Source organism: Leuciscus leuciscus, assembly GCF_965113295.1.
Source record: "Leuciscus leuciscus genome assembly, chromosome: 10".
Taxonomy (NCBI): domain Eukaryota; kingdom Metazoa; phylum Chordata; class Actinopteri; order Cypriniformes; family Leuciscidae; genus Leuciscus; species Leuciscus leuciscus.
The window spans coordinates 33,632,746-33,656,710 of NC_138734.1; the positions used below are offsets into that span (position 1 = coordinate 33,632,746).

General features: G+C 36.9%; 1 protein-coding gene across 3 annotated transcripts in view; it reads right to left on the minus strand.

Annotated features, from left to right (window-relative positions):
• Positions 1-3,332: 3,332 nt before the first annotated feature.
• Positions 3,333-23,965, minus strand: part of mgat4c (mgat4 family member C) — a 105,981-nt gene continuing 85,348 nt past the window's right edge. For all 3 annotated transcript variants that reach the window (XM_082181965.1, XM_082181964.1, XM_082181966.1), the window contains 3 exons: positions 8,739-8,890; positions 7,002-7,149; positions 3,333-6,740 (listed from right to left, as the gene is read on the minus strand). In XM_082181965.1, coding sequence (XP_082038091.1) covers positions 5,584-6,740; positions 7,002-7,149; positions 8,739-8,867 — 1,434 coding nt within the window. In that variant the 5' untranslated portion in view covers positions 8,868-8,890 and the 3' untranslated portion in view covers positions 3,333-5,583. The remainder of the gene's footprint in view (positions 6,741-7,001; positions 7,150-8,738; positions 8,891-23,965) is intronic.

The window sequence follows — 23,965 nt, forward strand, 5'->3', positions numbered from 1 at the left end:
TAAACCTCAGACACTGCAGGTGTTTTACTTGGAAATGCTATTAAAGCAGTCAAACTGTTTAATTCTCTTTTTGTTGTCATGCACAGTTTTATATTGCAGCATATTACATAAAATCCATCTAAAATGTGCATTAAGGCAATTGCAGTAACTCACTAAGAATGTGTTTAATGATTTCATGCATTCAGTTTACAGGAATTTCCATCAACCATGCAGAGTGACTGTCCTCCTTATAGCTCAATCACAAATGTTTACGTGCTGTGCCTTACATGCTTTTATAATCCCTAAAGGGGTCAACTATTTAAAGCTTTTATTAGCTCCTCCACTGTGATGTTCCTGAGGCAAATGCAGTCTTATTTCTATCTAAGTGACATATTTATATTTCAGGCTAAAGTTCTGTTGCTTTCGTTGCAAATTCAACCCCCATGCTGTCACATTAACGGTGTAATATTGAGGTACAGATACATCTATAGTTTCACTGTATTGCTCTCAGGCTTAATCAGTTTGCAGTTTGAGACAGATCGAAGCGGAATTACTTTCATATGAAACTTGGGAGAACTTTTTGAGTAAAAAACAATCGATTGGTTCCCACTCCCTGCCTATTATCTTCTGCCTGCCTCTCTGAAGGTATTAACATCCATAATGATTTTTCTTGGGAATCAGATGGTGTGAGATATCCTGAGCGCGGCGGATCATTTGGGAATAGGATAAGAGAAGCCTCTCAGCCTCAGATTCACATCATCTGATTGTATGGTTTGCTCCCTTATTTACGCAGACTGGCTGCCATGGAAACTCGAATCGATTGGGTGATGCTCCGTGCGGGGCCAGGAGTTATTACGGTATATTGGTTTTTCTGGACCATTCTGACACCTTTTAAAATGCACATTAGCTACGCTTTCCCACATATCTCGCCTGCCATATGGACTCACCTCAGCATTAGTTCCACTCCACTTTGAAGGGCAGTGTTGCTGTGGCCTCAGCTTTTCTCTACCTGCACTGAAAATGTGGAAATCGCTGGGTCTGCAATAAAAATGTCCTGTCTCTGTATATGTGTGTTTATCTAATGAATGTAATGATCTGTCATTTCAATTAATGTTAATAACCTGAGTATGCGTTAACTGTAATGACGATGCAAGTATGAAATATGGCAAGGTTTAGCATGACCTTTGCTCTGCTGTATGAATTATAAAGGAAGATAACTGTAGTGCTGTCCTTTATAAAGCACAGATTATTGCAAATTTACCTGTCATATTTTGCTATAAGAAACATTTATATGTTCCAAAGGTAATTTTAACAGTAAAAAAATAAAATAAAATAATAATAAATAAATAAAAACAGGCCCACAAGCCATAAAAAGAGAATTATTTGATCATAACGTAATGTAATGTAATACAATAAATAAGAGTAAATTCAACAGCATCCAAAATTATTGGACACTGAAAAAAAATATGAACAAAACACATTTGAAAGTTTTTGAGAAAGAGAATTGTACAGTTTATGTGCTGAATAAGTTTCATCATGGTTTATTTGTGATTGAAGAAGTTATTACAAGTGCCTGCAGTCTATCCTACTGTATCCAACATTTATCATGGTAAAATTAATTTTATTATACAAGAAAGAATTTGCTAAGAGCTGTCAAAACTGTTTTCAGTTTAGCTTCCTTTTTTCCTTTGTCTTTCAAAAACCAATGTCTGTATTGTAGCACTTGATCAAAATGAGATAGTAAAAAGTAATAACGTTGGTGAAATCTCTATAAAATGTGCATTACTTATTGAAAGCCTGCTTCGCTGGTGGGGTGATTCAGAGTAGCGTTTATTAGACCGACTGGTATTTTACCAAGCTTATGCTTTTTCAGAGATATTCAAAAAAAATTGGGAATGGGGGAATGAAAAAGAAGGGGAAAAAAGAATTGCAGAATATGCCACCATTATCTATGAAGTGCACAAAATAAATGTTAACTGGTTTTGTATCAAGACCCAGATTTCACAAAATGGTCTGTCATACAATCAATCATTTTAAAACGCACAAAAATAAAAATTGAGCTGTATTATCACTGAACTGGACAGATGTAACAATAAAGGCTGAACAGGAGGTAACTATAGGAGATATACACTGATATATTTTATCAAGCCACACATATATATATATATATATACACACACACACACACACACACACACACACACACACACACACACACACACACACACACACACACACACACACACACTGCTGGCTTTAAAAATCGCTCAGATGAAGGTATCTCAGGAGACAGGAAGTGAGGCTAACATATTTTTTTTAAATATAAGAAGGAAGTATATATTTTTATGAAGGTTGTGACTCCATCGATTAGTTTTTTTTCATGGTTTTTGAAAATATCATGCAACTTATACATGTTTTTTCTTTTATGTCAAACCTTTGATATCAAAAACAAATAGCCTATATATGAAAAGTATTTTCTCCTTTTTAAATCATGTGCCATTTATTTTGTTATCCTAAGTTTCCTGTGCAGAATTATACGGTTAGTTGCATTATATTATTTGAATTTATTGTAGTTTTTTTTCACTGACCTTCAAACAGACCAGCAACCCAATTTCTGCAACATAAGAACTGCACAATCACAGCCATCAGAAATCTTAAATTTATCAGCAATTTTGTTGCAAAATCCTTGACACTTATCATCAGTGCATCCTTATAGCATCACTTCAAGACTTACTCAGAGGGAAAACAGCAATTGCACAGCCTCAAGGAAATATTTGTTGAAATGTGTGTATAATTTATATATTTGATTATTTTTGCCATTCTTTTTTAACTTGTGCAACAACCAGAATCATTTCAAGAGAAAATAATATACTGTGTTTTTTTCCACAAAATATAGTAAGCTAGAAATGGAAAACCCACACAAATAGCCTACACTGTAAATTCATTATGAATGTATTAACATGAAACAAAGCTTATGAATAAACAAATACTGCATGAAGCAGCCACTGCTTTGGGCCATGGTTATATAGAATCCAATGACATATGTGATCATTTCAAAACTGCTTTAGCACGCAAGCTAATGTTTATTTCCAAACCAGTGAAGAATATCTAGTGGATTGTTTGAACCTGTACTATATACAAATGCAGGCCTATGAACATATAAGGCAGAGAATACTCAGGTGGATCCATGCTGGCTAATGTGTGTCCAGCCAGTGTGTGTGTTTGTGTTTTTAGAATAATATTTTTAAAAAGTATATAAAGATTTTTTTCCCCAAATGTGTTTTACTTTACAATCTCTGGATTTCCAATGATGAAATGGCATTCATTTTTGTCAACTCAGCACTTGAGTCAAAGTATATTTAGGTACAATATACAAGGCAAACAGTTCTAATGATAAATGTAAAAAAATATATGTCATTTTACAATATAGATACAGTACCATGTGACAAACAGTGTGGGAGAAATACAACATAACTCTACATCATAACACATTCTCTTCACCTATGCAGCACAATATGTGAGATGTCCATTGTTGCAATGTAGTATTAGTACAGTTAAATTACAAATCAAGTACAGTACAATGCCAGTCAAGTTCAGAGTAGACACTTGGAAACAAGTCAAAGCCTAAAACCGACAGGCGTACTAACACGACGGCATTCTTTCTTAGCTCATGCATGAACAATTATGTATTTAATTGTTTTATTAGGAAGACAAAACCTTCCAATATTTTCGTTTGTAACATTTTATTACACAGCCAGCCCTAAAATGTAGCTGGCTGTTTAAAAAAAGGACCTGTGCTTTGCTCACAAGAAAGCATTACAAAACTATTGAAAACATACTGTGACATTAAATAGCCATAGAAGTCAGAAATGCATCCAAAAGACCATTCACAAATACAATTGGGCAAGAGGTATTCACTTCTAATAAACTAAATAAAAAACTGACAAGGAAACAATGCAGTTCTGACCTGGGATAAAAATAAATGTATACAGCAATTTAACACATTTCTAGCCTGAGAAATAGTGCTAATGGCTTCTTGATAATCATGGCAAATTCAAATTTTGACATAATACTGTATGTTGGTGCAAAGCACTTAATTAACGTCATTTTTGTATCTAGGGTGTTGGCAAAGACGACTGCAAAAATCATGCAAAGTACAGAGTATTTTTATGATTTTAGGTTTGTATGAACTACTACACATGAACTGAATTATGATAATAACGTGAAAGAGATGGTATGTCTTAAAATGAATAAATAAAAACAGGAGATGAACACATTCTACAACATTACAGAGTCATGTAAACAGTTGTCTTATTATTGCATTGTTTATGTGACATGTTCAGTGTAGCGGCGTAATTAGATGGTTGTGAAACGTTTTAATGTCTCTCAAAACAAAGAGTAAACAAATTCTCATACTGATAGATATAGTCTATTGTGCGTAGACCTACACAATGACATTAAACTTCATTTAGATGGAGCGTCTAACAATTCCAGCCAGGGGTTTGCTATGAGAACGGTCTTCACTAGGGTGGTTGTTGCTGGTGTAATTTTATGGGGGAATGAGCCAAACAAAATCCAATTTACCCTGGTAAAATTGCGCTGAGCAAAAGATAGGAGAAAAATACTGAAAAGGGGAAGGAGGTTTACCTCATTTTTCACTATACTGTCCAATCACAACACTTCAGAAGATGGGCGAATACCCACACTGTTCCAGTTCATGCCTTTGAAGAAATGCACAAACAAACCAATACTACACCATCTTTTTGTCCCAAGGTTGATTGAATAACATTTCTGTTATCATTCAGCGGGGAGATAGTATGAAATGTTGCTGAGTAGATTCATGCCACAATACATTGTATACTCAAGGCAATATTGACCCTGTGTTGGCGGAAAGGAGAGAAGGGTAAGCAATTTTTTAGATGTATCAAATAAAATAATTAAAAAGAAAAACTTTACCGAAATGAAATGCTTACAATTCAGCTTCAAGCAACTTTTTAAACGACTACACTAATGTGTCTGAAAAAAAATTGGGATATAGCTATGCTGCAAAAAATCACTTAAACTGTATTTGTCTTGTTTTCCAGTTAAAATATATAAACATTCTTAAAAACATGACACATTTAGTAAAGAAACATTGATGCAAGGTACTAAGAGTTGTTTTTAAAGAACATCTCAAATAAGTTTATTTTCTTGCACTGGCAATATTTTTTTTCTTATTTTAAGTATAAACCCACCACACATTAATAGATTTATGATTCAAGTAAGAAAAAGTTGTAATTAAAAAATATATACATTTTGTTTCTCAAATAAACTAATCTGATTTTAAAGATGTCTAGGAATCTTCACTGGAAAATAAGGCAAAAACAACTGAGACAAAGCTTTTTGATGAGGAGCACACATTTCGGAGTAATAATGTTAAAAGGCAGTAGCCTACACCTCAACTCTGATGTGTGAAATCTTATACTGCCTTTACATTTTCCTTTATGAATAAATAAAGATTTATCATGTGAGAGTGAATAAATAATTGCATAAATAAATAAATAAATAAATAAATAAATAGATAAATAAGATACTTGTGCCTTAAGCTATGGTTCAAAAAAGTTCTCATTGACTGGCAGCTTGTGTAGTCCAGAGGCTTATGCTTCTAATGATAAGCCATTCTTTCTGACTTGCCGTCACCACAATGCGAACACACTCAATATCAAACGCTATCTTGTGGTCCACATCATAAACCTCAATGTTTCCATTTTTAAACTCCCCTAAAGTTATATAGGAGGAGCACTGCCTTCCTTTTTTGGTTCCTATTAATTTCTCTCCCACTTCCAGAGCTCCATGATGCAAAATGTCATTCTGGCGATCATCTGTTCCTGTGATGATCTTGATTTTGCTGATTTTTGTTGCCTTGTTGAACACTATAACATAAAAGTCCCCAGTGGACGGGGCCTTGCCCCAAAAGTACTCGTCCACGCTACTGTAAGCTTTGGCAGCATCATAGCTCTCAAACACATTTATGTTTGTGTACAAACTGGCAGGTGGATTGTCTGGGATATCAAGGGAGTCTTCCTCAAAGTCATCATCCTTAAGTTTGTTTTCTGCACCCTTATAAGAGGAATAGTAGCCCATGTGTTGGAAAAGGGATGGCTTGAAGCGAATCGCGTCCTTCTGGGCCAGTAAGCCTCGGAAATGGATAAGAAGCCAATCGCAAGGCATCTCCTGATAGAACATGAGCAGGAAATGTGCAAGTCTGGGAAGGTCTCGTGAGTGGTACAGCTTCCCTATGTATCCCAGTTTGGAGAATTCCAGCATCACCCAATATGATCCCTCCCTAGATGACACTACTTTCTTCAAGGCAGTGAGGAAGTTTCGGGAGCAGCGCACATCATCCTCCAACATCATGTAGAAGTCTGACAGGTTGGTGCAGAAGTTGAGCAGAAACGCATAATCTACATTCTGTTTGGAGCGGAAGCGTACTCTATCCTCTGGATCATTATAATTTCTCTTCAACCCATCCAGGGACGGGTAGTACTCCTCAGGTGCATGGATAACTAGCAGCCGTCCTGCAATGATATGGTGGCCGAATTTCCTTGAGATTTCCTGAACTAGGCTCTCGCACCATGTCAGGTCGAAGTCTGCCAGGTGGACAACCACAACAATCTCCTTGAGTTCCTCGTAGCTTGATTGGTCAAAAATGGACTTGATGGTCTCCAATAGGTAGTTTCCTCGTTTTCTTTTCACAGATGACAATCCAATAGTGAGATACTCTACAAAATAACATGGAAAATCATGAAGTGAATCAAAATGTCTGATTTGAACTGCATTGTTTATAATGTGAATACTATCTTATATTCTGTTAAAATATGTGAAATGATATCCATAAATCCATAAACAATGTATATTGAATGCACAACTTGAATAGAGTTTGAGATAGAGTTGTGTAGTTACATTATTTACTTATTTGTTTAGAAATCTTTTACACCGGTGTATACTGCTAATACTAAGTGTACAAAGGAAAGCAGTCTTACTCTTTCGAGGTAAAGGTGTTCCAGCAAGGTACCGATAAGTCACATTGATTGTTCCAGAAAAATTGGTGATATCTTTAAAGGTATGAACATATCGCTCCGAGTTCAGCGGATGCATTGAGGTTTCTCGCAACTGACGTTTGTCTTCCTCCTGAAACACATAACATCCAAGACAGCCAAGTCTATAAGACCAAGTTTGCCACAGCATTCGCTATGCGCCTTTAAAGGGATAGTTCACTTTGAAATACATTTTTGGTATGTTTTAGCTTACCTCAAGATGCCGCAGACTGGTGCATAGATATATACACACTAGAAGTCGCCTTGTCTACGGCAGTTCATTGGAACAAATGTCTTTAAGGAGACATCTAGTGTATGCACCAGTCTGCGCACACGTCAGATCAGAGCACTTCGACATGGCTGTGTATAAGATGTAAAAACTATATAAATACTGTTCGTTTTCTCACACAAACCGCTCGTTTCGTGTCTTAGGCTATCAATGTGTACTTACGATGGGGAATTGTTTAATTTGGACGACGGGGAATTGTTTTAATTTGGACTCTGTGCATGCTCTTTGAGATAATGACCATAGACCTGCATTATATGACTGACAGACAAGAACGGTTTGACCTAAAAATATCAAAATTGAAACTACTGCGGAAAAAAAGACACCTACATCTTGGATGCCCTTGAGGTAAGCTAAAACATACCAAAAAATTATTTCAAAGTGAACTATCCCTTTAAGGCTAGTAATTGTCAGGCTTTTTTATTTACAACAAAATAAGCTAATTCCCTGCACAAAATATAATAGCATTGTAATACAACACTATACAATAAAGTTTACAGTGGCTTCATAAATTAATAAAAAAAAGTTTAAAAGCAAAACACATCTGATGCACATTCTTTGTTCTTCATTTTCTAGAAGTACCGTTTAAAAACCTTGCATAGTTAATTAAAAGAAGGTACACTGCCATCTTCATCAAGAAGGTGACTTGAACGCACCTGACCCTGTAAACACGACTTCCCAGGAGGACTTGAACGCACCATTAGATGTGTTTTCTTTAAATGTTAGCAATGCAGGTCATTATTTTTTGATTTGGTAATATGCTTGCACACTCTTGTATAATTTAATTAAGTTGTAAATGAAGGCCTTTGAAAAATTAATTGCACACACAATTTTACTCGCTCAAATTTATATAATCTAGTATTAAAATTATAGCATTGTTGCTTTGCTTCAATGTCTTTTTACCACACATGAATTGTTCACACTTTACTAAATCTTTGCTGCCCATGATGGTGTTTGTTTTTCAATTAAATGGGGATTATTTAGAAAAGTCATTTATTCAAAATGGGTACAACTTTTGAATAATTCAACAGACAAACACACACGACATGTTATGATCACAAAGTTTTGATCATGAAGTTGGCCTCATGAATAATAAATGTGTCTCTTGCATTTGGACTGCCTCTACATCATGAAATTTTAAATAGGCTGCATCGTGAGCTCTGATAATTATACATGCATAACACAGCACCGGCAGCCTTACACGCAACATTTGGTAATTAAAGCATATAAACAAAATAACTTTTCAGCAAGGAGATAATTAATGCTAAATCACATGCAACAACAGTAGTCAAGTCGTTGTGAAGCCCACTATTGTCTTGTTATCTGCTCCACTGATGTTGTAAATAAATTGACCTCTGTAATTTACCTGCTGGATTTCAACAGGTAAACAAACTCACCAGCACGTAGCCATCCTCCATGTAGAGGTTTATGAAGAGCAGGAAAGTAATGAGGGCCACCAGAAAAGGAATGGTGGAACGTTTCCGGAAACACCTCATCTTGTCCAGGTACTTTAACACCAGTCTCATGATGGAAATATTACTGGTGTGATCTGATAGAAAACAAAGAGAAAATACTGCATCAGGATGTATCATTGATACACTAAATTTGATAAATAAAGGGAAAGAGGTGGAGCATGGAATACGTATTGTTAATTTATTGCGTTTTTTGGAGCTTAATAGTAATAATCGTCTTATACAAAGCCTAAATAAAACATGTACCAAAAAATAAAACCACTGGGTTAAAAGCAGTGAAGTCAGGGTTGCACCATTCAAAACTGAATCGAAAAGTCCCCACGTGGTGAAAATCAAGCTTGTAATGTTGCTTATATGTCTATGTGCAGTTTTTAATATGCTTTAAGACAAACCATGTGCAAATTCATAAGTCAACACCATTAAGTATTTTCTCTTTAAAACTGCAGTGAACCAAAGACAGTCTAAAAAACGCGGTTTGAAATCGCTGGTGTTTCTGGCGTCACAAAATACCTTGTAACCAATCAAGTCAACGTGTGATTGTCAACGAGTGGATCTCTGAGCTGGTGTGAATGAGTGGAGGCGGGGCTAATTTGCATATTCAATGCAAATGAGGCAAGGGTGTAGAGTTACATTCAAGCTATTTAAAGGCATGAAGAATTTTTTTTAAAGAAAAAAACATTTAATTATGTCATTTTGTTGATCAAAGATGAGTTTTAAGGGATAAAATGTTTGACTACGGGGGAATTTAAACTACTGAATTTGAATTAAACTGAGGATGTAAATTGCAATGTAAGGAGGATTTTGTAGATTTAAAATGAACTGAAATTCACATAACTAATTTTTAGCAAATTTTTAGCAGCAAAATCCAAGTGTTGGCTTGATAAATTGTGAAAGTTTTGAAAAGCCTTGAAGGATAGATAGATAGATAGATAGATAGATAGATAGATAGATAGATAGATAGATAGATAGATAGATAGATGGATAGATGGATAGACCCCAAGAACATTTAAGAGTGCACAGAAATTCACAGAAATTGCAGAGAAAGAGCTCACTAAAATTATGATGTCTTTATTATTCAGGAGAAGCTGCCACCAATTTCTTGCTGTGCAGCCATCAGAGAAGCACTTCTTTTTGTATAAAAGACAGGACATTCACTTCTAAGGTCACACTTAAAAGAAGTGGAAGCTTTGTGTGCTTCTAAGCCCAGTAATTAACTCGACAACGATGTAGGTATAATGCAGACTTCAGCTGAAGAACACGCTGTGAGGTTAATATCCCCACCTTACTCACCAGGCATTAGCAAAGTACGTACAACTCTGTGCCTTTAAGTCCTTTTGTTTTGCCCATTTTTAGGTCTGTGCGTCAAGTACAAAGTATGGTTCTTAAAAGCTATACTGCAAAAGGGCATTTCAATTTCAGCTATCTTCATCTGATGATGCATAGCTGGAGTGACTGTCTTCGAAATAGAAAAAAAAAAGAGTTCAGCTATGTGCATGAAATAGGCCCCAGGCGTTCTTTTATTTTTTACCTTAAATTACACAGTCATCTAAGAATATAACGAAGGACGCAAGTGTTTTGGAAAGCTTACGTGTTACAGCCTTTTTGATGGCTCCCTGTAAGCACCTTAGACCACTAATGGAATACAAAATACCTTTACAGAGGATCCCTTGACCAGATGTGTATCGATTCTGCCCACTGACAACCTGTTTCAAATGGGGATTGTCAGGTCGATATTCTATGAGCTCTTGCTTGTACTTAAAAAGTAGTGGAAACAGTGAGACCACGCAGCCTTGGTGAGCATAAGAGACTTCTTTCACAAACATTAATAAAAAAAAATGTACAGACCCCAGTTTTAATGGCATTGTACATCAGAGGTAATTTTTTAATAGACACTTTTAATATATTTCATTGGATAGTGTCTTACATTCACAATGACACATTGAATTCTTAGTGCTTGTACAAATACCGCAACTATACCATCGATTGCAGAAAATGTCAGTTCCTACATATATAATATGTACTTATCATTCAGAAAAAACTTCAACCTTTTTTAAACTATCATAAGACAACAGAATGTAGACAGCAGAAAAATCATATTGCCAAACCGATATCCATACTGCACATTCAATTTTCTTGGGCATTTAATTACACAAGTGGCTGGCTTTTACATTTTCCAGTTCAAACCATTTTGCATTTTGATACATGCAGGTGGACTCATGTAATGTTAATGCAGAATAATAGCAATGCTGGATTGATTCAGCCTACAAAACCTGCTTCATCCTTCACTGGCGGTGAAGTGCGGAGACCACTGATGGTTTTGGTTTACATCACACGGTACCTAATTCTAAAACTTGCAAACTGACTGGATGTGATCATATCTGAATTTAGCTAAAAGGCTTAAAATAAAAATGTTATGAATGACAATTCTGAAACACAGTGAGGCTGAGCCAATACTGTAATGCCCTCTTAAAGATTCATTAAAAGGGTTGTTGACCCCAAAATGAAAACTGTCATCCTTATGACTTTCTTTCTTCTACAGAACACAAATGAAGATATTTTGAAGAATGTTGGGGACTAAACAACTGTAGACCCCATTGACTTTCATTTTACGGACAAAAAACAGACATTTTTTAAAACATGTTCTTTTGTGTTCCACATAACAAAGAAAGTCATGCAGATTGTGTAATGACGAGAGTAAATGACAACAGAATCGTTGAATTTTAAGGTGGAATTTTTCCTTTGATTTTCAGTAGCATACCTTACAAGTACCATTTATGAGCTCATATAAAAAGAAAGAATGAAGCAGAGAGAAAGTTAAAATAGCATTATAAATGTTTCAAATATCTTGCAGAAAATTGCCTACATTTGCCAGGTATTCTTCCACCCCCTTAAATCTCCAAGTGTCCAAACACTTCAGACGCACCCTCAGGCTGAAAATAAAACATCCATTAGAAAATGTATTAAGCTGAGCTGACATTATCCCTCCTCCTTTCATGAATTCAGAGAGCGGCGCTTGTTGACACACACAAAATCAATTCTGAGCTTTGAAACCCAAAACTCCTCAAAAATGGTTGAAAAACAAAGATTTAATAATGACTGCATTTCTTCCCAGACTAAAGCCGCAGATTTAGTTTGTAAAAAGGGAAAACCACCAGCCTGGTACCTTCATATGTTGGGTAATTACACCTGACAGGGTCTGATTCTGGAAGAGCTGAAATTACAGGCAGACGGCAGAGCCGCGTACAGCTGCCAGGGATCTCGCTTTTGCAGAGGTCTCATTTGAGGGAGTGCTGACGTAAATAACCTGAGGTTCATTCCCACTTCCTGTCGCTCTGTAGATCATCACCTCCCGGGGAGAGCAGCCTTTTTAGCAGTCAATATAAACTGGGCATTTAGAGTGTTACCGCCGTGCTAAACGAAACTGCTCAATTAGAGAACGAGAGAAGTAATCCAAAGAGTTGATTTCATAAAAACACAGAAAATCCAGATGGTCCCTCTGTCTAACATCAGCTTGTTTGTGCATTACTTTGCGTATATTAATGCAGACTGCCACACTCATAGGAAGTATACTTATAAACACCCATTCATTTCAAAGTGAGGATATTGTGCTAGCATCATTTTGAGCTGCGCATTTGCAGATATTTATCTAACGTTCTTATCTTTTCACTCTCCTCTTGGTGACGGAGGGAGTGTCATTTCTCCCAGGGTGCCATCTCTCTCTCTGCCTTAGTGACATGAAATAGAGAATAAACTTCAGAATGAGAAACAAGAAGCTCCCTGGTGAGAAGAAGGCAATTACAGTCATGTCTGATGTGCCGCAAGACCCCATGAATAAGAAAAACAAATCAGTTTACAGAGTTGGAAATGGCTTAGAGAGATGTTTGAGGAAGGATGTCTAGTAGATTGGGAGACTGCTATGCAATTTTTATTATGTAAATGCACTATGAGAGAATGTGGAATTAGAGAACTCTTGGTTTGATTTGGATTTTATACAAACACTCCCAGCATTCAACAGCAATTCGACTAAAGAGTGAATCTACAAGGCCATTCATATTGTGTTTCATTGGTGTAAATCTGCAATCAAAGATTTACTGAACAAGCAAGCCAGCAAGTCTTGTGTATCTTCTAAAAAGCCTGATTCTTTAAGGCCAAAATACAAACACGTGTAAGTCAGCAAATTTCCTTACAGCTCCGTTTTAAAGTAAATTAAGTCTCTAAAGCATCTTGTCGCTGAATAATTCCAATTCTAATTCTTAAAAAGCAAGCCAAAAAGAAGCTAAACCCTTTAAATTTCCCTGCCACACAGACGCTTGAAACTCGAATGCTAAGCTAATGTTGAAATCGTGAGCCGCCCATATTCTTTGAAATCAAAACCGCTTCATAAAGCCTCCGTCAGTTGTAGCTTTTATATGCTACTTGGGACGCAGAGGCGTACCTTGCCTTAATGCGAAAACCTGCATTGAGGAGAGGAAAAAAAGCCATTTTGACTAAGAGAGAAACAGATTAATAAAGCTGGCAGTAGAAAGCAATTCTTCCACATTTGATCTTGTTATCTGTTTTACATTATTTCCCAAGGGTATGCTGCACCTCGCTGATATACAGCTCTGCGCAAATAATCAATTAAGCCAGCAGATTCTACAGCTTTCTGCTCTTGCTTTGTGTCAGAGCTTCAGCCACTTAAATAGATTTTTCTCCTCAACAAAAGGGCTGAAAAGCAGAAAAAGAGTACCGGCTGAAGACGATAAGAAACACTGCCTATAGATGAACACTGTGCTGTGGGCCTCAGCTCTGTGAGTGAACTTTTGTTAATTAAATGAATTTCTTTGTGTTAATCAATTTGTGCACTGCAGTCTTGTTTATTGAAATTTGCCATTAGGCATAAAAAAAAAAAAAAAAAAAAAAAAAAAAAATGTGTATATATATATATATATAAATAAACAATTATGTAAAGGATAATAGATCTCTAAAAAATGTGCAATCCACAAAACAAATTACACCTGGTTCATCATGTTTGTGCTAATAATGGTTATGATTTATGACTAATGTATTTGACTGCTTATATGAAAACACTTATTAATCATTTTATTAAATCATCTAAATAAACAAATGGAAGTGCAATTAAAGCTATAATTATGATTCTCTACAGTTCACTGTTAACCCCTTATGAGCACAAATTACCGAATTAAAATAATGATAACTAAAAATACAAATGAATCAAGAGCATATAGTAGTACAAGCCCAAAATTCTATTTTGATAATGAAAATTAAAATGTGCAAACTGATCTAAATTTATTCTGTAAATTATTACAGTGTGAAGATGTTAGAAGAACTGAATAAATTATATTTTATTGACTGGCTATTCACGACATACACGTTCACAACATGGTAAATTACCAGGCTAATGGTTAAAAATCTCGAATGCTATCTTAAAAGTTGCAGGTCAGATTAATCTCACATATGGTTAATCAAAGTAAAAAGGCAAAAGTACTGTAGGTTGCTTAATAAAGTTTATATATGAATTGTGTATTCAGACCATCTGACCAACATAAAGTGACCAAGTGATAGCTTGTTTTCTTCTACTGTGCTGTTTAGAACAGGTTTATCCAAAATTGATTTTGTACAAATATATTGTTTATAAACATATTACCACAATGATCAAAAAAAAGTTTAATAATGCCAACAGTTTTATAGAAAAAAAGAAAACAAAAGTACTTACAATTGTACAGTTCTGCTCTGTCCTGTTTATATTTGCTACTAGATTAAACCAACGCCAAACAATGAATATCTGATTATTATTTTTCATTACAAAGCAAATTGATTTTTACAAATGTTCACTAGATTATATTTGATTTTGACTAATTAATAGCAAGCCAGCTATACAAGCTACAGTAACTACTTTCTACAAAGTCTGAATATCTGAATATCCACTAATGTAGTGAACTTTGGCCAAATCAATTTACTTTGTAAAAAAAAGAAGAAAAAAAAGAAAGAAAAAGATATTCAGAGTTCGGTTAAACATCTGTTAAATAAAAACTAATTTGTTAAAAAATTAATTTCTGTTAATTAACTAAACAAAAATTGCTGAAATACAAAAGAAATCCACATCTTTAGCAGTATGTCAGCATTCTTCTATTATAGCACTGTCTAACACAGCGCATCTTCGTATCTCAGTATCTCAGTCTGACTGCTGGTAAATCTCTTAGGGTTGTGCCTGTGCGTATTCCAGTGTTTGTACATGCTGCTGAAATGGCAACTCCTGACATCGGTTTTAGCTCAACACATTTTAAAGGCATAATAAGATAGTTCACAGGAGGTTGTAACTGCAGAATCTTCACTAAAACACATGAAAAACATTGTTCAACTGCTGACACTTTCAGACACAAAACACACTCAGAGAGCCACACACATGCACAATTCCCCCTTTTCTATCTAGTAGACAAGAAGTATCAAGTCACTAAACCCTGCTTAGTTAAAATTATTCTTTTGTTCCTTCACAGAAGGCTGGGAAAGCTGAGGTGGGATATCTGTTTCTGCTAGAACAATGTGCAAATGACAATTCGTAAACAGTGCGGACACTTATTGTCTAGAACCTGATGACAACACAAAGAAGGATCTCTCTCCCCACATCTGGGCCTCAAACCTTCATCTAAAGTACGTGACATTTTTCAGTTTTGCATGAAGTTTCATTTTATCAAGTTCCTGCGAGATAAAAGATGATATTTGTTTATATCCTCGTCCCAAGTCTTGGTGGCAGCCTATTTTTAGCGCCTCTCCTGCACAGAAGCCATGGTGGTGCTTTACTGTGAGGATCTGCCGAATGTCTCTATGTTTTGATGTATGAATAAATCCAGCACCCCGCTTGGATTTGGGCGCAGTCCATCAGGCTGCAGCAGGCACCAGCTGTACAGGTGGCTTAGCTTCAAGTTGGAAGCTGTGTGAAGAGCTGGATTGATGCTGAATACAAAGCATATTCTATAATGGCTTACACATGCCAGTTTCCGTGATTGTAACAATAAGGGAGCCAAATATGCTAGAATAGAATAGAATTGCATTACTGAGCAAAAGGGAGAGATTGCATGTTTCCTTATTCCCTTTCCGTTGCATTACATGCTTTTTGCTTCTGAAAGAATAGAAACAGATTCTTCAAGAAATAAATGTTATGTAAATGTAAATCAATCAATCCATAAATCAATCACTTTCTAGTTCACGTTAAAGTTCTTTTAAAGGAATAGTTCACTTAAAAATGTATATTGTCATCATTTACTCACCCTCAAGTTGTTTCAAACCTGTAATGAATTTCTTTCTTCTGATGAACACAAAAGAAGATATTTTGAAAAATGTCGGTCCCCAAACAGTTGATGGTCCCCATAGATTTCCATAGTATTTTTTTTTTCCTACTATGGAAGTTAATGGGGACTATCATCTGTCTGGTTACCGACATTCTTCCAAATATTTTCTTCTGTGTTCAGCAGAAGAAAGAAATTCATACAGGTTTGTAAATGATGACAGAATTTTCATTTTTATGTAAACTATTCCTTTAATGACTCCAAAAACAATTCAAGTATAAAAATTCATAAACCACAAATATGATTATATTATTGTGCATAATTTTTTATTCATATTTCAAACATTTTAAGTGATACTTTAAGTATTAAATATATATGTAAATCAATGTATTTATAATAAATATACTTAATACTTAGTGTCAGTAAAAAAGTATGATATAAAAAATAAATAATTGGGCACATTTCTCTAATCTTGTCCATCATCTTGAATGGATTTTATTTCACTAAGCTCGGCACAATGCATTCTGCGATTGTCTTATCTGCGGAAGATACATTTATTGTACTTTCACAATCATAAACACATTTACCTATGGGTGGCTAATGAATCAGAAGTCTCCCACATTCACAGGAAACAACTTACATCCGTGTTGAACAACAAGGTTAAAGAGGCAGCGTAATTATGCTTGTGGAGCAGCTTTTGCGTTGTGAGCATATCAGTGATGCCTTTAAATGTAAATTTTGGAACGAAGCCACTGACCTCGCAATATGTGCAAACTATTCTGGTCTACGTTGTCTGACATTCACACGTTTTTAAAATCACAGTATGGCTTCTTGCTTAATACGAGTGACTAATGCTTACTCGAATCTCTAGCTCCCTGTGCCTTTAGTTATGTGGTGCATCTTACAAGGTTAGCCTGTTGAACAAGGCTCTGTCATTGCCGTAAGGCAGAATTTTACCTTTAAGGTCAGTCGAAGACACAGAGGCCTTTGAAATTCTATCAGCAGAGAGTGTAATGAGGAAGAGAGGCATGAGAAATGATTCATGTGCGAGCGAGCCTCTCACAGGCGCCTCTTAGCAGTTAGCACTTTGACCCAGATTATAGCACCAACCCAAACCTCAAAGGGGAGCTCTGGAGATGGACCTCAGCGATATAACTTTCCTGTGACCAGTATAATAAGCACAAATACACAGTACAATCTTTCTTATTCTTTTGTTCAATATTATAATTTACTTTTACCCGCTTCCACTTTCATCCTTGTCTTCCTCGCTTCGCTTCCATTTTCCTCAAGCACACTCAAACAAAACTGCACCGTTTCTCCTTTCCCTTAAACATAAAAGATCCTGGCCACTAAAAACAGTATGTGTGTGGTTAGTGCCATGTGGACCTCTGAAATGAGAATCGGAGTTTTTAGTCCAGCATAAATTCATGTTCCAATTCCAGTGTATGTTTGCATGGCTATTTTTATTAAAGCTCACCTTCTTTTTGGACCATTAGACAAATCCACAGTAAACACCACAGGTGTCATGAAGGCTGCAGATACGAAGATGAACCTTTCATTTAGCTGACTGCTCGGAAAAGGCCAGCTCAATTATAGTTCTGTCATACCAACTCTCTAAGTGTTTGGCATGGTAATGGATATGACAATGTTGATATGGTTGGTCTTGGCAAAATAGATCTGCCACACTGCCGTTGCTGCTGCAGAGCAAGTGTGGGACTTGCTACTGCCAATACTCACACAACGCTTCTGTGAGCAGCTAAGACATGCTGCTGCTATATAGTATACATGAATTACCAGTAGCAGATCTATACAGGTGGAGCTGGGGAAGGTGGAGGGTTTATGAAAGCACACTGCAACCGCTACAGCAAATCCTTACCAAGTATTTCAAGGTTGAGCAGTGAGCTCATTGGCTACTGATATAGTTGGAACCAATCAGCTGTGCCCTACAGAGAATGATGTGATTGCAAGCAGATTGAGTTACGGAACTATCAGCTTGTGCCATCTGTTTCATGACAGAAATGGAAGCTTTAGCTAAGTTCTGCCAGGAAGACTCAATCACTACGTCACTTATTACCTTCATCTCTATCCAATCACGTCTTCATACTTTCTGTATAAAAGATGGTACTTACTCATGTTTGAGTTCGCAGATGCCGACGCGACATCAACCTCCATCCTCCCCACCACCACCAGGATGGTCCTGTCCATACCTTCTAGGGGGGTCGGCTGCGCCCCTGCCTTCGTCTCCAGGCAGGAGATGCAGATCCGCTACCCTCGGATTACGAGCTATGGACGGGGCCTACGCCAAAGAACTTTACAATGCTTGCCGGGCTGCCAATAAATATATGCTTTGTTACATCACTTTATCTTCCGAGTCTTTCTGGTAGAACTTTGTATATCATCATTTCAAGTGCATTTCAATTCATATATGAACAAAAGTGGTGACATTTATCCATTTCAAATTTTTTCATCCATTCCGGCTGATTTCTCACATGAATGTACCCATATTACATGCCACACTTTAGCATCCCAATAAAAATAAAAACTAACGTAAATTATCATTCAAACCTAAGGGGATTACATGCTTTCTTTTCTGCTTTTTTTTCCAGGCAGATAGGCTACATCTTGACATCACAAGGTGCTTGATCCGTTGGCTCCGAGGGGAGAATGACTGTGAAAGCCAAACCATTGTGCAAAACTCCCCTCCCTCTCCATTTATGAGAGAGGAATGGTGGGACAGCACTCTTTCCTAAAAGCTCTGTAAAGAGCCAAGGTGACCGCTGGGTCACAAGTGAGAAATGGGAAAATGGCTGTGGGGTGTGCGTCCAGTAGCAGATAACATGAGAAAGCACTATCTCCTCTCAGCACATTTTTTGCGAAGAAGAAAATCCAATGCATTCGAAACCAAAACTGTTTCTTGCTCTCTGTCTCTCTCTCTGAAATGATGGACAGTTCATTGTTTATTTATTACAATAGATACTGTGAATCAAAATCAAAAGAAATGCTCTAAAGGGGCTCAACAATGCTGTTTCCTCTTTGGCACGATTCATTTGCAAAAAGGAAGGTCTAAATAGACCCTCTTGAAAATTTTAATTTACAAGCTTAAAAAAAAAGTCAAAAGCAAATATGTGCCATGTGTAAGCAGCCAACATTCTCATGACATTTATAGATGTAATACACATCAGAGTAAAAAATATGACCATTAACCTGGAAAATGTGTAAACATTAAATGGAACTGTAACATGAATAATGTACAGTTAATATACAGTTATTGTAAAATAAACCTGACACTTTCAGGAAATAGCACAGAAACGAGAGGAACAGGGGTACTGTTACAATGGTACGTTTACAACAGGATAAACACAAGCAGGTGAGTATTGACCTCAGACACAGAGTGGGGTTGCTATATAAATATATATGTGAACAAGAAAAATATTGATTTCATTTATGGATCAATGGCTGCAGTACCTGTATGTGAAAAAAATCTTCCAGTAAAAAAAATAGTCCAATACAACGTACAAAACAATCAGCCTAGCAAAAGATAAATACATCAATATTACAGTAATATCAATACTGATGTTCTCTGAGGGGATTTCAATATAATCAATGACTGAGATGCAGTTATTTGCATATGTATGCTACCATAAATACGAAAGTGCTTTCAGTTTGATTCAACGGTGAGTATTTGGAAATATCAGACTGCTGGGTCCTGCATTTGACCAATCAAAATCGCAAGAGTTTTAGAATGCAGAACTCTCATGAATAATCAATAAAGGACACACAATCACATTCTGCTGCTGTGTGAACGCTCGATAGTTCAACTGTATAAAAGAGCTGTGTTTTTACATAACTACAATTATGTGTTATGTTGCTTGCAGGTAAAATCTATGATGGCTGAAGTCATTAGCATAAAGTGACTAATTAAATTGAAATTAGCATAAATCTGGACACAAATGAATAGGTAAAGTTCTTATTAGCTCAGGAAGCTTTTTCAGCAGCTGAACCAAATGAACTGGTTAGAAAAACATCTTCACATCACAGTGGGAATTCATTTAGTATTCATTCTCCACATACCTGAATTATGACCTAGCTTTATGCAACATAATTTATTCATACTAATCCATTACTTTTCATTATTTACATAACATTTTTCTCAATAACTTATTTAAAAGAACGTTGATGGTTTTTATTTAATTTCAGTTTAATTGTGTGAGTGATGGAAATAAAAGGAAATTAGAATAAAGGATTCTAATTAGGATATTATATTGCACATACTGCAACATACAATTTTCCACTCCTGTAGAAATATAAATTTGATCTCCTTCAGCTTAGGGAGATGTTCATATGGAGTCAAATGAGGCTCTAAGCCATTTGTAACGCAATCAGTCCTTAATTAACGAGCACAACTCTGTTCACTGACATTTATGCTTGTAGCTGTGCGGAATAACTTTCTGACCTCCACACAATAGTTCAGCCATTTACAGTTAAATTCCCCAATCACACTTTTAAAATGAACAGTCACATCACAACCTTACACAAAAAGTCACAGTCATTACAAGGCAAGACCATCATTAATCGCTAGTCTGGTCTTAAGACAACTTTTCGACTGCAGTATAAATGGTCCAAAACAATGCGGCAGCTCATTTTTTACTTATTTCTGCAGGGGAAGGCTAAAATAAATGTAACAAAACTCCAGAATAGCTTGTGCATTTGCAGGGAACTAATCTAACCAGAAAGGTAAGTAAAACACAATTTTAACCTTACAACTTAAATTTTTGAAGCGTTGCCTTTAAATTGGCTCATATAATGATTAAAAACAATCAATCAATGTTTGATATGCATATATTGCAGAGAGGTTGAAATGGATGTATTGTCAACGACACTGTGGTGAATTGTAACACTGCAAGTTTCTTGAAAAAAAGAGAGAAAAGAATAAACAAACATTTCAGAATAAACCTGCTGCTGCCTCTTCTTTTGGCTTGCAGTCTCTCTGTCGGCTTTGAAGTTTCCCAGCAAGCCTGAGGTAAAATAAAACGGCAAACTTTTTTTCTTACTTAACAAAGGTAAACTTTCAGCAGTTTCAAACCAGAGGAAGAGCTCACACTTGGCATCTTTCTGATGTTTAGCACACGCAGCACATGTTCCCCGGTTGCTCTAAGAATCAATTTGGTGCATAGTCTTCCAGCCTTTCAGAACTGCTCTTCCACATGGTGGAATAGAAGAACAATGGCCTGTTCTATTGTGAGTACAACAGAATATTGAATCAGATAGCTGTAAAAGCTAAGGTTCTTTCATTATTGATGATAACAGAAAAGAATTGGAAGGAGGAGATAACCGCTTGTTGTGTTTAGACACTCTCATGCACACAATACACATTCACTCCTTTCTTTATGATTCTTCCTCTCTAGCTCTCATTTCACTGTTCTTTTATATTGTACATGTTCATATCCTTCAAGTTGCCATTGTCTTGACTCTTGTAGCATTTTTATTTTAGGGGTAGGCTACTATGATATTAGACTACATAGCCTATAATAAAATATAATGAACTTCAAACCTGAACCAAACATATTTTAATTCAAAGATCAACAGTCTGTCATTAGTCTTTAGTCTGCCACAAAAAACAACATTAAAATCATGAACTCAAATGTCACTGTGAAAAAAATACAGTGTGTAAACGCTAATAAGCCTTATGGCAAAATTATTATTACAACTAAATTGTCGGTCATTAAATAAGAAAACTAAATAATTGTGTCGATGATTTGCTTTGTGTAACCCGACATCAGCCATTAGGCCGAAGTATTTTTTTGCACCAATCAATCACTCCTTTACGACTGGCTGCCTGCACATTCACTGTCCTCGCGGCTGCTGTAACTTGCGCTCGCTTATCAATGCATATAAATTCGCGCCTATGGTATCTTTGTAGAACTTCAAAAAAAGATGCTGCTGCCAATGAGCAGCTGGCGGGGGCTGGCTGCAGGACGACTCAACCTCCACATAGAGTTTTTAATGTTTTATCAGACAATAACTACTCAAGATTTTGCTTTAATTTTCGGGACAATTAGGGCCGGGTCCTGGAATCGGGACAACAGCTTAGATTTCGTGACTGTCCCGAATGACGGACACACGCTCTGTGTGATTTGCCTAGGAGCGAAGCACCCACGTTCAGCCCTCGAGGGAGTTGGATGTGCGCACTGTGATAAATTCTCATTGAAGAAGCTCCCGACTGGCTCTCTTTGCGAGTGAAGGGAGCCAAGCATCTGAACCCTGCGGCTCTGGCTCCATGTCTGCCAAGGCTGCAGGCTGAGATCCTGGGGTTCTCATGGGTTCGATGGGTTTTGACGGTGACCACCTTGCTTCTCCTTCTGGCTCTGTGGTTCTAGTGTCTGATTCGGGCGAGCCTGCCCAGCGGGTTCTCCCAATATGGACGAGGACATGCTGCTCACCACCAGTCCAGATGAACTAGATGTGGAGTCAGTTGAGACAGATGTTTCAAAAATTCTCCACACAGCAAAGCTCTGCGTATGATGAGCTTTTGGACCTTATGACTTGCGCAACTGGAACCACGAGATCGCAAGTGGCCGTTTGGATGAGCGATACCTATGTGGTCATAAGTGTCCAGATCCAGTGAGCCTTCCTTTTCTCTCGGATATGCACACTAAGGTGGCAGGCTCTTGGAGACACCAATATTCTGCTTGGGTGACGAATACAGCTTCGAGTCATTCAAATGTAGAGGGCCCTGCGAGCAGGGGAATGGGAAGATACCTTGGGTTGAAGGGATCTCAGCGACCTATCTCTCCTCAGGGATATCCTCATCATTAAAGGCTGCCGTTATTCTATTGAAGCCATGTCAAACGACATCAACGCTGGTAGGCAGAGCATATGCAGCGGCAGGACATGCTGATGGTACTTTACATTATGATGGCTGTATTGCAAGCCTACCAGCAGACCTATTGAAAGACCTGGATCAGGGCAAGGGATTATCCCCGAAGCGGTGGCAGAGCTGCGTATGGCCACAGATCTAGCCCTCCGTCCCACAAAGCAGGCAGCCTGCTCGTGTCCCCATAGCATCATTCAACGCAGCGTGGAGTTCCCTCGTAAGGTTACATACGTAATCTAGATGATTCTCACATTTCTCTGTTGTGATCTTGGTCCACTCTCCTTCCAGTCTCCTTCCATAATGGTGACTTAATGTTTTATTATGTGACTTTTAGTTAGGCACTTGGCTCTTGAATTTGGTTGAATTGTTTCTCTTTCAGTAATTGTTGAAAAAAGTGCATGCTATCACTATTGACTACAATATTTAATGGAATTCATGCTGGTTTATGCTTTATTGTTCAGCAGGTGTATCCAATTTTAATTGTTCTTTTTCAAATGTCTCACAAGATTTTTATACTGTGCTTCAGAATATTTAAAAAATATTAAATGAAATATGCTTAAAGAGTCTTGAAATGTTGGAAGGTTGTTCACTGCTTGATGAAAAAAGAGAGAACCCGTGAACGCATGCTATTATAGGTCGTAACTCTTCATAAGAGCAAGGAAATATTATTTTTCAAGATATGTCCCCTTTAAATATCCCAGAATAACAACCTGCACTGGCTCTGTCTTGAGGCAAAGCCCACCATAGTTCAGGATGGAAGTTAAGGAGGCCCAGACTTCAGGGAGCAGAAGCAGAGCTCCTGTATTACACATTCTGCTTGTACCCTCACAGCAGCCCAGATCCACCTTTGGCTAATTTCCCACAATTTCCAAGCTTCCTGAAAATGAATATGCATTACAGTTGCAGTGAATCCATTTGCACGGCAGAATAATAATGAAGAAAAAGTGCTCTCAAAAATGCAATTAATCTTATGTAAAACGCCTGCTCAATGC